This window comes from Trichoplusia ni, chromosome 12 (genome assembly GCF_003590095.1).
Source record: "Trichoplusia ni isolate ovarian cell line Hi5 chromosome 12, tn1, whole genome shotgun sequence".
NCBI lineage: Eukaryota > Metazoa > Arthropoda > Insecta > Lepidoptera > Noctuidae > Trichoplusia > Trichoplusia ni.
Window position 1 is genome coordinate 13207431 of NC_039489.1, and position 16476 is coordinate 13223906.

At 35.0% G+C, this 16476-nt stretch overlaps 1 protein-coding gene across 1 annotated transcript in view; it reads left to right on the plus strand.

Annotated features, from left to right (window-relative positions):
* Window positions 1–13164: 13164 nt before the first annotated feature.
* Window positions 13165–16476, plus strand: part of LOC113499606 (LIM domain only protein 7) — a gene marked incomplete at its 5' end in the record, with an annotated part of 46423 nt that continues 43111 nt past the window's right edge. The window contains one exon of the mRNA XM_026880122.1: window positions 13165–13374. Within this exon, the coding sequence (XP_026735923.1) occupies window positions 13165–13374 (210 nt within the window). The remainder of the gene's footprint in view (window positions 13375–16476) is intronic.

Here is a 16476-nt window from a genome sequence, read left to right on the forward strand (position 1 = left end):
ATAAATAGGATATGGTGTAATTTGTGATGGAAAAAGTGTGTAGAAGTGGCAAGTTTTGTATCGAACAACTCTTAATGTATAATATGCACAGAGTGTTCATGACCATATGTGAGCATGCTTCACAGCTACATACGAACCGCTATAATTTACTCGAAAGCGAAGGTAAGGCTTTTAGTAGGTAAATTGGTCAAAGCACAGCTATCTGACTGACCGCATGGTAGCTGTCTTCTGGAGAATCTTCCACGTCTGTTCACATCACCCTTAATAGAAGAGAAACTGTGTCGTTTCTTGCTGAAAATTAATCTATGCTATCTAATGTGTTGTAATTTCATTTAAAACTGCTCTCTTTACATATATTCGATTCGCTATTCGGATAAAAAGACCAATACTTTGCTCATGTTATTTTCGGCGTCCACACTTACGTGAAGAATTTATTCAGAAGCCTTACTATTTAAATTTGTAATAAATAGAGAATGTTTTTTGTTACATAAAATGGACTTCGGATAAAATATGAACGTGCTATTGTTGTTCATAATTGAATAGGCACGAGTTGGTGAAGTTAACAATGAAATACCGCAATTCAAAAAGAGCTTATGATCAAATACGATGTTGGTACTAAAAAATACTTTTTGTAAATTGTAACCGGTCATAGCTTGAGCAAAAAACTTATTGATTCAAAATAGATTAATTAAAGTGTCAATCAAACGTGAATGAAAAAAAAAAACGCTACCACATTGTTAAAAAAGTACATAAAATGTTAAGGCCCGAAAATTTACGTACTTATATTTCAGTACTGAGTACAGATACAGCGTAACATAGCAATCATCGTAAGTGGGCAGAGTGTGTGAACATTTTAACATAATCCGATTTCGTATTCAAGAACAGAAAGACACACTACCTTTAATATTACTTATTCTTACCGAAACACAATAGGTACCTAAAATTTCAACCTAAATAACACCATTAACGTATGTTACAATGTAGACATACCAAATAACATTGCTCTTACTGTGCCATCGAAACGTTGAGATAATTGCAAATAATTGCGTGTATTACCTACGATTGTAGCAGGCTATAGTAGGGCGCGACAGGTTGGATAACTAAGCGATTGCGTAACTCACTTACCTAATAACTTAAATACACTTCAGACTAGTTTTACTGCTTCACATCAAGACGCTAACTTTGAATCAAAAAGTGTTGTACGCCTGATAAAATCTTCATAGCAATTTATTACCGAGATTCTATTAAAATGTGCATCAGATATTTTTAGACAGGTAATTAAATAATTATGATACTGCCGCTGAACATTTATGTGGAGAGTTAATCTTTTTAGATTATCTGACGGCTATTGAATGTACCTCTAGTGACACTCAATGATAGTTAATGAATATGAAGACTGGTATTAAGGGGCATTACGCTGTTGATGACTAACCCTGGATAATCAAGTCCTATATAATAATGTTCTTGTTGCAATACTCACTTCCCTAGCTAGTTCTAAGATCTCATTTATAGTTAACTTCCAAAGAGGTAGAGTCATCAATCCTAATAACAAGTTCGTTTAAAAACTTTTCTAGGTTATGGTTGCTGTACAAGTTAATTTTAAGTTAACAAGTACTAAAGTTTTTGATGACTCCAGTTGATTAAACAAGATACCCTACAATTGAAGTTCTGGTTTTAGTTATAACTAACGTTCAATTATTTCCACCAAAGTTGATAAACTTGAACTTAAAATTACTAATCGTGGTCAACCGAACATGTTTTGACGATAATCCGCTGTGACGAAAATAAACCGGAAACTTGAATTAAAACAAGTTTACATCGTGTATTCATAGCTTTACACTTTTAGTACCAGGCCGACCTTGCGCGGTACCTCTCACTCCAGTACCATTTAAATGGCTATGGTATGTGATAAGTACTGCTGCCATTCGATGTAATACAGATAGTTATTGCAGTTTATAAATGTTCCTGATTGCCTCTCTAGGTGCGAATTATCGTGCATGTTACTCAAATATGGGACCTAATGGCTGCCAATCTTACACAACCTGATATGATTTGTCTCAAAGGGCTAAGTAACGCTTGAGTTTCTTGCGATGTTTCTTCTGCTTCAGCAAGACCTTTAAAGAAGTGGTAAAGAGTGGGCGTATCTGGGTAATGTCGATTATATTTGACCTTTAAAAAGTGCTGCTTGATAGAAAAAATTCACCACTAGAGATTACCACTTCCCAAGTAGGTAATCTCAAATTTCTCCAACACATAATTGTTTTAGATGCAGCCTCTCGCTTCCACACCTGCTAGAATACTTCAAAAGGTGGTAGGCTAACTACACGTCAAGCATTAAAAGATAATGGACGACGTGATTGTACCAAAGACCTCAAAAACGGTAGCGGACCAAACGGTGCTACATTTATAATGGTAATATACTTGTAAACTGATTGCGGCCGAGTTGCTTTCTCGTTAACATTCTAGCACAATCCTGATTGGGGAATAAAGGATGTGGCGGTGATATGAACCGGTAGTCTTATGGCCGAATAATGAAATATCTTATTAATTTTAAGCCACCGTTAAGTCTCATGCCGTCTCTATCACTTAAACTTCTAAATTAGTGACAGATAAAGTTTTAGACATTTTTAAATTTTGTTACAGTTTCATTTTCGGGAGTTTTTTAACTAGCTTTATGGTGAATGGTGCTGTCAAATAGACATTTGTAGACAGTTAAAAACAAAAGCTGAGAGGCTTCATGATCATCATCATACACAGCATCCATAGGTCTCCCCTTTCTCGGGCCAACTTCTACGGTCTTGTACCAGCCTCATCCAGATTAGATTCGAAACCTTTACTATGTCATCGACTCATCTTGCTCCAGGACGATCGACGCTTCTTTTGCCTTGCCTTGACCACCATTCAATTGCGTTAATCATGCCAATTACCCAACAAGTCTTATCATAACAGTCAAAATTCGTCATACATCGCTTTTTTAAAACAACCACGTGTTTCTTCATAAAAACGTTCTGTCGTAGCAAGCGAACATAAACTAAATAATAAAATGTAACTCGCGGACGCAGGATGTTCACTAACGCGTGTTTATGCGCGTGCGTTCTAAATCTGGCAACACCTGGCTCCAACGTAAACATAGCGGTGAATGGACGAATTATTTTACACCGTTCATGGATTCTTCTATCCTTACGTTTTAGACCTTATTTTTCAGATAAAAATTGGATGCAAGGTCTATGTCGCAAATACATAGTCTGATTTGAATTTTTAATATTGATCAAAGCATTTTTTTTTTATGATAAAATTGCTCAAAAAGCCAAAGGAAGAATGGATTTTTTCGTCACAATATGAGAGTCTTATTTAAACGTTGTAGTTGGAAGTTCCGATAAACTATTCATACATATATGTAGAATACATATGTATGAATAGTTTTCATACATATGTGTAGAATATACTCAAAATGTTAGCAACGTAACAATAAATAAAATAATACTTCAAAAGTTTGCAAAATACTCAATCTAACATCCACATAAAGAATCTCGAATAAAAATGTTGACTCAAAAGACCACCGTTACATCAACTTGAACAGGAAACATTAATTAAGATAAAACCTCAGTGATTATCAATAATAAGGACATTCCCTTTAATTAAAACTAAATAAATCTAAAAGGCATCCTGGAAACCGCTTGTCCGAGTTTATTTTTTCTAAAAATCTTACTCATGCTTACCAATAAGTCGCGAATGTGCCTCACTTCCTGGACAAATTTACTTGCACTGAAACAAGATTTCCTTGTTGATTGAAATTGTTTCTTTATAGCTTTGTTTTGGGTTTTTGACGTCTATATGTTTTCTAGAAGATCGAGTATGTTTACAATTACATGTTTTTAGAACATTTTGCCTTACTATATTTAACGGTGATGTTTTCCTTACTGTCTTACAATTTGATTGTTTACCAAAACACTCACGCACCAAGAAATTTAGCCATGGTGTGGTACAAATACATCTAATAGAAAATTGTCGCTCATCATTTTATTTTTCAAAATAATTTAAGTCAAAAAAAGTACCATAAAAATCTACTAAGTACCAGGCCATCATAAAAACTAGGAAACCCGCACAAAAATTGTCTCAAGAGAACATTATCACTAACAATGTTGACAGAAAGAAATTAGAACTGCCCACGTCAATGATCCCAGGTTAGTTAGGAACAAACAGACAGACGGACAAACAAAGCGCCCACCCCTTCCGGCTTGTTGTATGCGTGTGCGCATGTTCTACGCGCATTATGGGACGATTGTCGGCCGATAATAACATGTGGTGCTTAGAATTAGGATAATTAATTGTTTTGAGGTTATTTATAGTGTATTGTACCCTTTTAAGCCTTGACGTACAGATTAACAGAATTTATATTGCCTACTTCGTCGTGTCCCTTCAACTGGGGTATATATTATGCATAATTTGTTTTTTTAATTATATGTTATTTACTACGGGCTCATTCTTCTTTTAATAAGTTTGTAGGTTTAAAAGTTATTATTGTCTTCAGTGCTTTCTAAAGAGAAACTAACACATACGTGGGTGGTAAAAAAACCCAAATACCAAATCCCAAAAACTTATGCATAATGACTTTTTATAGGCTCTCAAAGAAAAGATGCTTTTTACGGTCAATTTCACGGTATTATAATAAAGATCATCGTTTATCAAATAAGAGCAATACTTTCACATTATATGACAAATTAAAGCCTCTTAAAAATACTTGCAATAAAGTGAGACCTATAATAAATATTATTTTTTATCGTCGAGATATAATCCTGAATGACGTATGATTATTACCTGGCAACGAATTCCTTATTTAATCGTTTAATTAATTAATTTTGTTAACTAAACAAGAATTATCATAAAGTATGAAAATATGCGACGACGCGGTTTAAAAAGGTGCGCGGTTTACAAATGTTTATTTGAAAAGGAATATTAATTCTATAATTAAGGCCTAAAATCAAGCGTTCATGTACTGGGTCATAAAAAGTATGTTATTTATGTTAATGGTAATAAATTACAGAATACTTGCATTAATATATACTGTCAATGTGAACATCAACTTGATAATTACCCAAATTAATATGAAAGTTTAAAAAACAATTTGTGAAAAAACACAAAGTGATAAAACACCGGTAGCAATAAACTGTAGCACGACGTATACATTTATGGTAGCACCTTTAAAATAATCCGGACATGACGTGATCGTAAAATTATCAATAAAGTATTTTATTAATTTCTTACAATCTTTAAAAATATTTAAAAGATGTCACGTTCACTAAAAGATGTTTCTTTGACTAATCTCCTTAACTCTCAGTCTGCGTTTCATTTTCGCTTGGTACTTTGAGACTACAAGTTGAAGCAGCCCGCCACTAACTCTTAAAGAAATACCTTATATTTAAGATGGAAGTCAGACAACGCACTACATGGTGTAGAACAGCATCCCTCTTCCACTAATACTTCGCGTGGCGGTAGGCCTTCAGCAGCTTAAACTATATAAGATACAATCAACCCAACTCAATTGCTAGAAACCAAACACATTTGCTCAACAAACGGACGAAAAGGCGTGAACTTACAAAACTAATATAATGCCCGACAATTATGGCGGCGTGGCGAAACAGATAACACCAGTTCTCACAGCGTAACCAACTTACAAACAATACGGTTTACGTCATCCGAGGGTATAAGCTCTAATGTAGGAGACAACAGGTCGTGGACTTCGGTTTCGAAAACAAGTAACAATGACCCAATGTCGTACGAATTTTGTCCAACACTACATCAAAGAACCTAACTCGTACGAAAATTTGTTGCACGAACGCGACATATCGCGGTTTTGATCCCCGCGTAGGACAAACATTTGTGTGATCCATAAACGCTTCTGAGTCTGGATGTCTTTGTGCATGTGACTTGAATGTTTGTAAAACCCCCCGCGACACAAAGGCTAAGTTCCATAATTCGGAGTGGTTTTAGTAAATAAAAATAAAAAATCTTACATGCTAACTTTTTAAGTAATAATGACCATCGGTTTGATCGCACAAACAGTTCCTATGTTTTTGTGATACTCTGTTGTACGTAGCGGTTGTTTTTGACGATTGTTGACTGGTTAGTCCCTCTAAGCAAATGCCTCTCAATGTCCTGTTTACTTACCTACTTAACATCTAAATAAGATTACTATCTAACTTCCGTTAAAACCTTTGACCAGTAATTTACGAGGACTCAATCTCTTACTTCCGGGAAGTGAGAAGGCACCGTTACACAGATCAAGAAAGACCACATAAATACGATTTCGTGAATAAACCTTTTTTCTTTAAGTGGCGACATCGTTAACACAGAAAACTCGGAGTTATGGGCAAATATTGATGGCCTCTCAATTGTGGGTTTATCAGACTATGGGTTATATTAATTGCGATATAAAACAAGCAAGTAATTGTAAATAACAAAATAATAACACTTCAGATTTTGACTGCGCGGACAGCGAAGTGGTTGACGTCACCATGCCGATCCCACTGTGTGCGACGCGTATTGCGTTCGATCCTGAGGGATAAGCGTTTGTGTGATCCACGTTCTTGTACTGAGTCTGGGTGTCTTTGCGCATGAGACTAGAATGTTTGTGGAACCCCCCGCGACACATCAAAAATTCCTTATTCTGTCAGTAGCTTCAAAAAAAAGAAGAAAAAAGGGTCTTACAATTATTTAAATGCACGGCCTGGTTTTCTACACATCATCCATCAGTGAAGTGCCAAACAAAACCAAAGTTGCATTTCAAAATATATCCATGAAACAAACTGTATACGCTCCGATATACTGAAAGCTCAACGAATCCTGATCGCAATGACCCAAAAAAAAAGTCGACCAACCTTGGATTCGATGCATCGCCTCATTGATATCATGACTAACAGTTGGTACCGTATAAGACATAATGCCAAGAAATTGGTCCAAGTCGATATTTTACGCCGATTCCGATCTGTGGGCGTCACCTTGACTCGGGTTAAAAGAGGTCGACGAAAGGAGGCGTGCCAACCAAATTTATTTCTGATCAGACGCACATCTTTGACTGAAAATGGTATCAGTCTTTTACGATGAAACTGGCATTTATGTTTTGGAGAAAGAAGTAACGGTTGGTCTCTATTGAGGTTTAACTCGTTTCATACTATAAACATACTTAAAAGACATTTATAACTCAAAGTATTTCCCACTAATTCAAGTCTGGATGTGCAAGCGATCCCTAAAATACTCTTGATTTTTCCCTAGTGTAACACGCCCTTTTATAAAGATGAAAATTACATAGTCAAGCTATTCAAACTCTATGCTTTGTGGTAAGGAGTTTCGAATGTCAAAATAATATAAAACACAAAAGAGGGAACTTGGCTTCAAGCCAAAAATGCATTTCAGGAAAGGGTTGAGTAGTTAGGAATCCGAAATAGCCTTTTATGTTCAAATACTGTCTATATTTTACATTAACAAAGAAGAAGACGTTTTACGTCCTTATAAATATAAGCTTGTCTAAACAAAAGCAACACACTACTGTAATAGTAGTATTAAGTCCACAAGACTGCCAAGTGTTTTGGGTTCGAATGGCACGCATATAGTTCAGAAATATGTACATAATATATCACAGTTTCCATTTTACATAAGGCGCAAACATTTTTGATATCTAACCTTAGTTCTCGGAAACGATTGTCCGCTATAATATGCCCTGCGCATTTGGTTGGTGATTTGCAACAGGTCGAAATTAGTCAGGACACATAATCATAATTTACAAAAATCCAGGGCTTGTGGTAATTTCTGGATATTACTATTTGTGTAGAAAAAAACTAACATAATCCCTAGCAACATTTTCTTAACATACAATACATAAAAAGTCATAATTTTAGCGGTAACGTCTTTTTACTATGATTTAACGTCCACAATTAATATTCCTGCAACGTTTTCATACGGACGTCAATAAAAAGCAGCCAGTGATGTCAGAATAGCAATTACATTGAAATGTTAAACAACCACAGCTTGTCTAGACTATTGTGATATAACATTAATATGAAATATTAATATTCTCTGCACAACACAATTAGGATATTGGTAGAGAAACAATACGGTGAGGTAAGCTGATTCAATTCGAACAATAAGAATGATTATCGCTGGATTTGACTAGACATTCTGGATATTACAGGCAAATGTATTGGATATTAGATAGGCAATAGAAACACTGACCATCAGTTTCGGTCCATTGAATATTCACAGATCCACCACACTTAGAAGTTAGAAATTCTCAGTTCCCATAAAAGAATTAAGCCTAATGACCAAGACAATAGGTTGCACTTTCGTGTGAACGCATCAAGCATAAAATCGACACAGATTCATAGTGATTTATCTTGCTACTGTAGGCATTCTGTCTTTATCTCATAATCTAGAACCAGAAAAACGTTTATAAAGAAAGTGTTAAAAAATATAAGTGATTAATGCGTTAGTGAAAGCAAGATATTGTATGCAAAAATAGTCGGCCATATGTAGGACTGGAGATTGTAGATTAATTTCGAATATATTAAATAGCTTTATGTTTGCTCGCAATCAATAATAGACAATATTATTTAGTGATAAGGATTGTAATTGCTTGGACTTAACTGCTCCGCACATTTTGCCGTCAACCCCTTTCTCTTGGAATTGCATCAAAGAAAAAGTAAGTCCATTTGAAAAGATTGACCCAAATACTTGGACAGGTTTGGTAAGTGTTGTGAGCGTAATCTCTTTAATTGAAATTCAGTTGATAAGAGGAATTAAGGACGTGAAGCCTTCGCCAAATTGATTTAGACGACAGTGCCTTGTTACGAGTAGGTGTGTTCTAGATTTTGCGAAATGCATTAGTTTAGATTTGTAATTGTGATATGGGCTTAGTTATGTCACATGTTTAAAGCCTTTCTCGAGTTGTGAGCACAACGGACTTGTACATGTCTTTTAAACGTTGAAAAATTAACAATACTATACGAGTAAATAGGACAACTTGACATAAATCGTACATAATAATACATTTGCATTGCAATCTTTAAATCACTAAAATTCTTATTCCAAAACCTCAAGATAAATCTATCGAATACATACTTCAATCTATACTAGAAGGTAATAAACCATTGACCCACAGCGCAATAAACTCCGATGTTTTGTAATTAAACAATCAACACAGGTAACAATTAAGAGAAAACAAAGATGAACTACAAGTTTATTTACCATTGACATTGAGAAAAATTGTGCCGCGTACTACGTAACATGGGGAGCGAAGGTTAATAATACATGTTCCGTAGATTTTTCCGCAAATTTTTACTCTTTAACAAAGTCAGATAAAAACAGCCTATGCCATATATCCAGGATGCCAGCTATCTACATACATAATCGATATTGGTAAAGCCGTTCGAGCGTTAAGAGGTAACAAACATACACACTTAGAAAATTCAGTCACTTAATTATCATTATGACTTTTCCTTTTGAGTAGCAACCATTTAAAAATTAGTATAGGCATTTTCAATAAATATCTTGTATAAAAACTTAACTTGTAATATCCAACTGGCCGTAGATTCAAAAATTTTATATACCGACACGGAACGCTAAGACTGCATACCATAGTACGACCAATATTTTTGCCTTAAACACAGGGTGCGGAACAAGTCACTATGTTACATCGATTCATATTTGCATTTAATCGTTATCGTGACATTTGTGGGTGAAAGCATTGTAATTTTATAGGAAATGTTTCGTGTAGCGAACGATAAATAACGTATGAGGTATGAGATGTCAGTACTGTATGTGCGTACTAATTGTTGGTTGATGTAAGGAGCGGTTTGTCTTTGAACATTTATTTATATTCTTAGTAGACAAGCTACGTTAAATATAGGTAGAGGTCTGGAAGAGAAAGGGAAAGGCCTTTGCCCAGCAGTGGAATCTAAAAAAGGCTATATAAAAGAGTGCAAAAATAAAAGACGATGTTAAGTCAATTACTTAGGTAGGTACAAGTCAGTCTCGGCTAGGACAAGTAAAGGAAAAATTTTCCATTTAGACATTAAAAAGGTCCGACCAGAAATAATATTTTATTGTAAGAATGGCAACAATATCTGGGCATCTCTGTCTGTTACCGTGATTTGACGTTAAGCTCATTAATTCAAAAATGGTATTTTGCCTAAACATATTTCTACGGTGCGTTAACTTAAACCACATTACATGTAGAGATAATATAGTTCTGATGGTCATACAACAATTAGTCGATTTTCAAGAACAAACCAAGGTCGTTAGAAAATTAAGTAAAGTTAAAAAACAAAGGTTAGTGATTGAAGGGAGATAGGGTTACATGGTAATATTCCGAGCGACGTTGAATTCGTAATTTGTACGTGAAGTTGTTTTTAATAACGGTCTGAGTATGGAAAGTAAAGTTTCTGTGGGAATTTAAAATTCGCTACTCGAAAGTATTGAGAATATAGTGTTTAATTACCAATAACTATGTACTGTGTTCTAGGTACTATTTTAGGTATTCCTTTTTGTCTAGTTATGATGTTAAAAACGGATGGTACTTTTTTTCTTGGGCCAATATAGGAAGTACGAGTAAAAAACATCAGATACATTCACGTATAATCCAGTTTTTTTATGACACATAATAACCAATTATTACAGCTCAAAAATACGCAAATAAAGAAAAAAAACATGGTTTGATGTATATTATCAAAAAAAAATCATACCATACCATTTTCCTTTGTACTTCATAAAATGCCACCAATCTGAAATTCTGATTGATATTATTATATGTTCTTGTTTTGTAACACAAAATCACGTACAAGCAGGGACCGGACAACCCCACTTTAGAGTTAAGCCGTTTGACAGGGTAACCCGTACACGGGGTAACTCATATCGCAGTGTTACCTTTGTTCGAGTTACATCCTCGAAAACCCAGCGAAATGGTTAACACCTTCATTATGGTAACCACGTGAAGGGGTTAACCCCTTCAATAACTTAACCCTTTGAAGTGGTTACCTTCTCGAAAGGCTTTTATTCGTGTTACCCTGAATTACCCACTAAACTTGAGCTGCATACTTGCACCCTAGCGGCCCCTCATTGCTTTACTAAGACTACAACTGATTTTCTTCTATCGCCGACGAGTCGCGCCTGTCGGACAAACTACCTACGCGCTAAACGTCGCGTCATGTCAGCATATAGGTAACCGGCTGTTGCCCGCGACTTCGTCCGCGTGGTTAGAAGATATAAGTTAGGAATTTTTGAACGAAAGCCCTTGAAGATTAATATTTTTCCCCGTATTTGCCACATTTTCCATTAAATCTTCGCTCCTATTAGTTGCAGCGTAATTTTATATACCTAGCCTAAAACCTTCCTCGATTATTGGTCTATTGAACACAAAATGAGATCAAATTTTTTAGATGAAATTATTTATAATTTAAAAAAAAATCGAATACAAGTTTTTTTTTTTTTTTTTTTGCATTTTCTGAGAAGATTTGACGGGTGAATTTTCGATTGAAAATTAGTGTTTTTTTATATTAATTCAAAATAAGGTGAAAAAATAAATATTTTTAATCAAATAAATTACAGCGTATTTGGGACACAAAAAAGTAAGTTTTCACCAAATTTCGTTACAAAAATAAATTTTTGTAAAAGATAAAAATAAAAAAACCACAATCTTGGTTTTTTAGATTTTTCACATAAATTTTGAGGTTATGTGAAAAAAATGTAAACAAAAAAGTTTTAGATATTTTTATTACCTACAACTTTGCCATTTGACTTTTTTCGATACGAATTTTAGTTTTGCCGGAAATCGAAAAAATACGTTTTTTACTCTTCAAACGTCACTCCCACCCCCTTCCCGACCTCAGATCGCCCGTAAATTATTTTTCCTTTCATTTTTATAATATTCCTCTCCTTTTCTAATGGGTTTCATCCTACTATTATTTTTTTGGTTTTAAAAATTATCGACCCTGGTCTACAATATAGACACGAAAAATATATATCACAACGTTTGAAATGTGCGACAAGCAAAATTAAACTGTAAGATCATATCCACAATGATTTTTATTCCATTTTTACAAGTCGCTCGGTAAATGCAACAATGGCGCCGCTGGGCGGTAAGATGTCACGTGCGCTCGTGGTTATACTATTTTCAAACCAATGTCTATGATAAAGAGTGCATATTGCATTGTCTTAGGTTGGAGTGGGTTACCCTGTTACAGTGTTACCGGGTTGTGAAAGGGTAACCTGTTCGGAACAGGGTTCCAGTAATCCGTTCGAAGGTGTAACATATGTCATAGGGTTTTTTCTTGAAGCGCTTAAAAAAACCCCTTCAAAAACCCTTTCAATGAGTATCCGGCCGGTCCCTGCGTACAAGACATGATAATAAGACAAAAATACCCACATCATTAACTTTGATTGGCGAACGACTCATGAAATAATATCTTATATCTTCGACAATAAAAATAATATCACAGTTGATTACTTATAAACGACCTTAGCCCGAGAATTGGCAATTAAAATTTGGGCGAAAACCACTAAAGCATTAAGAGCAAATTCTTTTAATGGAACCACACCTTCCATATTTCGTATCAAGATCTGTTTCGCAATCTCTTTGATTATGAGCGTAAAGAAGTTTTGATTACAGTTTCATATTATTATGTATTTTGGACAACAGTTAATCTTAATCCCTTATTTTAAATTAATTATTAAATACCGAGATAAGATTCTTAGACGGATTTATTTTTAAAGAAATAGTTTGATAGCTACCTATTAAGTGAATTTCTACGTTTGTCGTTTTCGTTTAGTTTTAACTAAATGTTTTATGTATTTTATATGTATTGTTCTAACTAACAATGTTCAGTACAATTGATTTATATCACTCTTAAACGTATGATAAGTGTTGTGTTCACATGTTCCTGAACATCTTTGAATCGTATATTCAAGCAAATGTAGCAAGCAGGTGAACTCAAACGTAGAATTGAATATTATCGTTTCACACATCAATCACGGAAGATTTTTGTTATTACATTATATTTCCCTCTTCTCTGTGAAATGTAAATTGAACGATTGACCTGGCGACACTTATGCTGAACTGTATTTATATGTAAATATATATTTTTTTAATCAACTAAATATTAATTTACCATTTTCCTTTTCCAGACAACAGACAGTGCAGACTTCCTGGCGACGCGGCCGCACACGGCGGCTGTGATCCCGGGCAAGCCGGCGGGCAACCCGCTGCAGTTCGTGCGCGTCGGCCCGGCGGACCTCGGCAGCAGGGCCAGGGAGCAGCTGCGGAGGGCAGAGCTCGCCAAGCGGACCGATCCTGCTCGTATCGAGAGGCAGGAGGATTGGCAGTCGGTGAGTACTGTTGCTATACAGCTGATGGTAGATGGACAATAGGGTAGGGTAAGGCCTTAGGGTGATGACGAATTTGTTCGGCAAGAATTGTAAAACAGGTAGTTGGTGAATACCGGTCTAAATATATAGATAGTTTGATTATGGATAAACAATAAGGTGATAACTGATAAGCACTATTGCGCTGCAGTGCCGCCACTGCTTTTGTCACAGTTCCTCTAGTTCTCAAATAGTTTCTAGAAGACATCAAGTGCCGATGTGGTGAAGAGAGTATAAAAAAATATTATCTATCGTTACCCTATAGGCTGATTCGGGTCACCCTTATTGCACCAGGTAATTTTGCTTTAGACTGTAATGTTACCTAATGTTTTAGTGATCATATTTAACATCTTATATCTTCATCAACAGTTTTGGTACATGAATTGAAGATAGGCATCAATACATACAATGCAGACATAATAAACTTGCACATTGACACTAGATATTCTAGATAACGTTATTAATCTTAACAAGAATATCATTGAGATAACATATTCGAAGTCATAATCTTCGATACCAAATTTCTTTTTATTATTATCAATTTCTTTACACAAAGCTTTGGAAATTATTGTGTAAGGTAGTCGCAATATATTGCTTATCTTTTCTAGGAGACTATGATAGTCTTGATAATAGCCATAAATTAGGGCATCATTCATGATTCATTAAATGCATTTCTACTTAAAAATTGTGTCTTGTGATCCATTTGTCTCTTGATTTTCTTTAATCATCATCGGCCTGGCCTTTTCCCATTTAATTATAGATGAAAACTAAACTATGCTAATTCACTAGTAAGAACTAGTGGCTTCAAAATTGTCTTGACTAAGATGTCAAGTCAAGATGATGTGGAGACCAGTACCTCTGTCACGAGCTTTACTGAATTCTTGCCATAATTCAACTCTCATGGAATCTTATTTATCGTCAATTAAAATAAACAATTACTCATTGACGACATTTAGTTCTATGAAGTAATTCCCACTCATTGCAATAATTCTTCACCTTTAATTACACATACTCAGCTAAACAGCTCAACCTATGACTAACCTGACACATGCTTTATTCAAAGTATGGGAACGCATCAGTTATGCAAGTCTTGTTTGCTATGGTGACACAGATGGTACATACATAGATACATGTATGTACCATCTGGAACACCAACAAATGTATATACTTCCACCAGTTTTATTTCTGCCGACACTTTTACTAGACCGATGAGGAAGCCGTTTCTTACAACATGACTGTTGAAAGATATTTTAGGTTATCATTGAACATAAAACTAGGGATTGACCGATTAGCAACTATACTGAGATACTTGCTTGATCTGCTTTTACCAAACAAAATAAAGCCTTATTTAGAGATAATATGATCCTTATAAATGGAGTGAAGTTTGGATGGACAAACATTTGAGAACATTCTTCTAAAACTGGAAGCCGACAACCAGTACAGCTCTGGAGAAAACTAGTTAGAAGAAGACAGTATCCAAAACAGGCAAGATGCTGTTAGAGAATAACGCATAAGATTAGGCCCTTATTACATAGGACAATGTGATTTATGGATTTTTAAGATAGGCAGCCATCAATTTCGATTAATCGATTTCACGGTATCAAATTATAGTAGTATTGTGAGTCAGAAGGTTGTTTATGTCTCTAAATTATTGTCTAATGGTAATTTCTATAGACCCTGTTAATAAATACTCTTCAATTGTGAAAGGATTTGGAGGTCACAATTTCTGAATATGAAGACGGCTTTTTTCTCAATTGTGAAATAATTTTACTTCAATTCGTTTATGTACTCGTTTCAAATGCAAGATGCAAGGTTATCGTCAGCAAAAATTAAGCAAACACAAGTACTTACTCACCAGGAGTGGTCCCTACTTGCCTACCTAGGTATTTCACCGAGTCTCTAGTCTTAATGGTAGCTTTCAGGTTAAGTATCACTCGTGTGGTCTAACTCTCTCGTGTTAAGTGCGTCGCGGCAATTTGCACAGGACTCGTTAACTTATGTTTATGTTATAACTAACATATTTGGACACCATATTCCACTTTGAACTTAGGATAAAGGCTGTTTTAATGTTTTTTTCTTCGTCATCATTTTAAATCAAGTCATATTGATTTGATCTTCTCTCTTTAGTTAACACTTCCTAAACGTCATAATTCGGTATCTCCATCCCATATATTTTTAATTTTGAAATCTTTGATTTGTCCAAATGATCATTTTAGTATTCCAATTTCCAATATTCTTGAAAAGTCTAAAGTAGCCGCTCCATCAGACAACAAAAATTTAAACTTGTGTAACTACAAATCTACTGTGTCTTGTATAATTCGTATATGGGTGACGGATAATCATTCTGGATGTAATTAAAATAATCCGGTGGCTCCGGCGAGAAGATTATCACTTTTTTGCTAAAATACATGAATGACTTGACTTCCGATGTAGTCGAAAATTGCAGGAATACCGTCAATTGTTTGAGAGTTTGTCACTTAATTACTTTTTACAGCCTAATTAATACAAAACAGTAGCCGGTACTTTATCAAGTTTCATACATTTTCTTTGGCGCTAATTGTAACCTTAAAGTCAACAATTAATATCTGCTCCGATCATTTTTGCCTGAAACCTAGGCTAAGTTAGTTTAGATTTAACTATAATTTGCCTTAAAGAAAAACGAAATAAATGATTTGATTTCAAACTAACAACAAACTTGAGTACATGAAATACTACAAAATCTCTACCCATTCGAATCGGGTATATTCAGTGCGCGTGCGCAGCTGGTTTGAAAAACCCAGCTCCACGTGTAACGATTTCATAATCCTTAGTTAATGGCGCCGTGTGGGTATTGATTTATGTCTCGTAAATCCTCGCGAGTGCCTTGTTTTTGTTTGCATGTATTTCCTGACATTTATGCCCAAAATATACTTGTCTCTGGACGCAGTTCTATAACTCATGTTTAGAAATGTATATGTAAATGACACCATATTTCTGAGTGGTTAACGTTCTAATGTAAGTCAAAGTTAACAATCGTTTTTGTCTATATTGGGTAAACAATGTAAATATATTTCGATTTATGCTTTT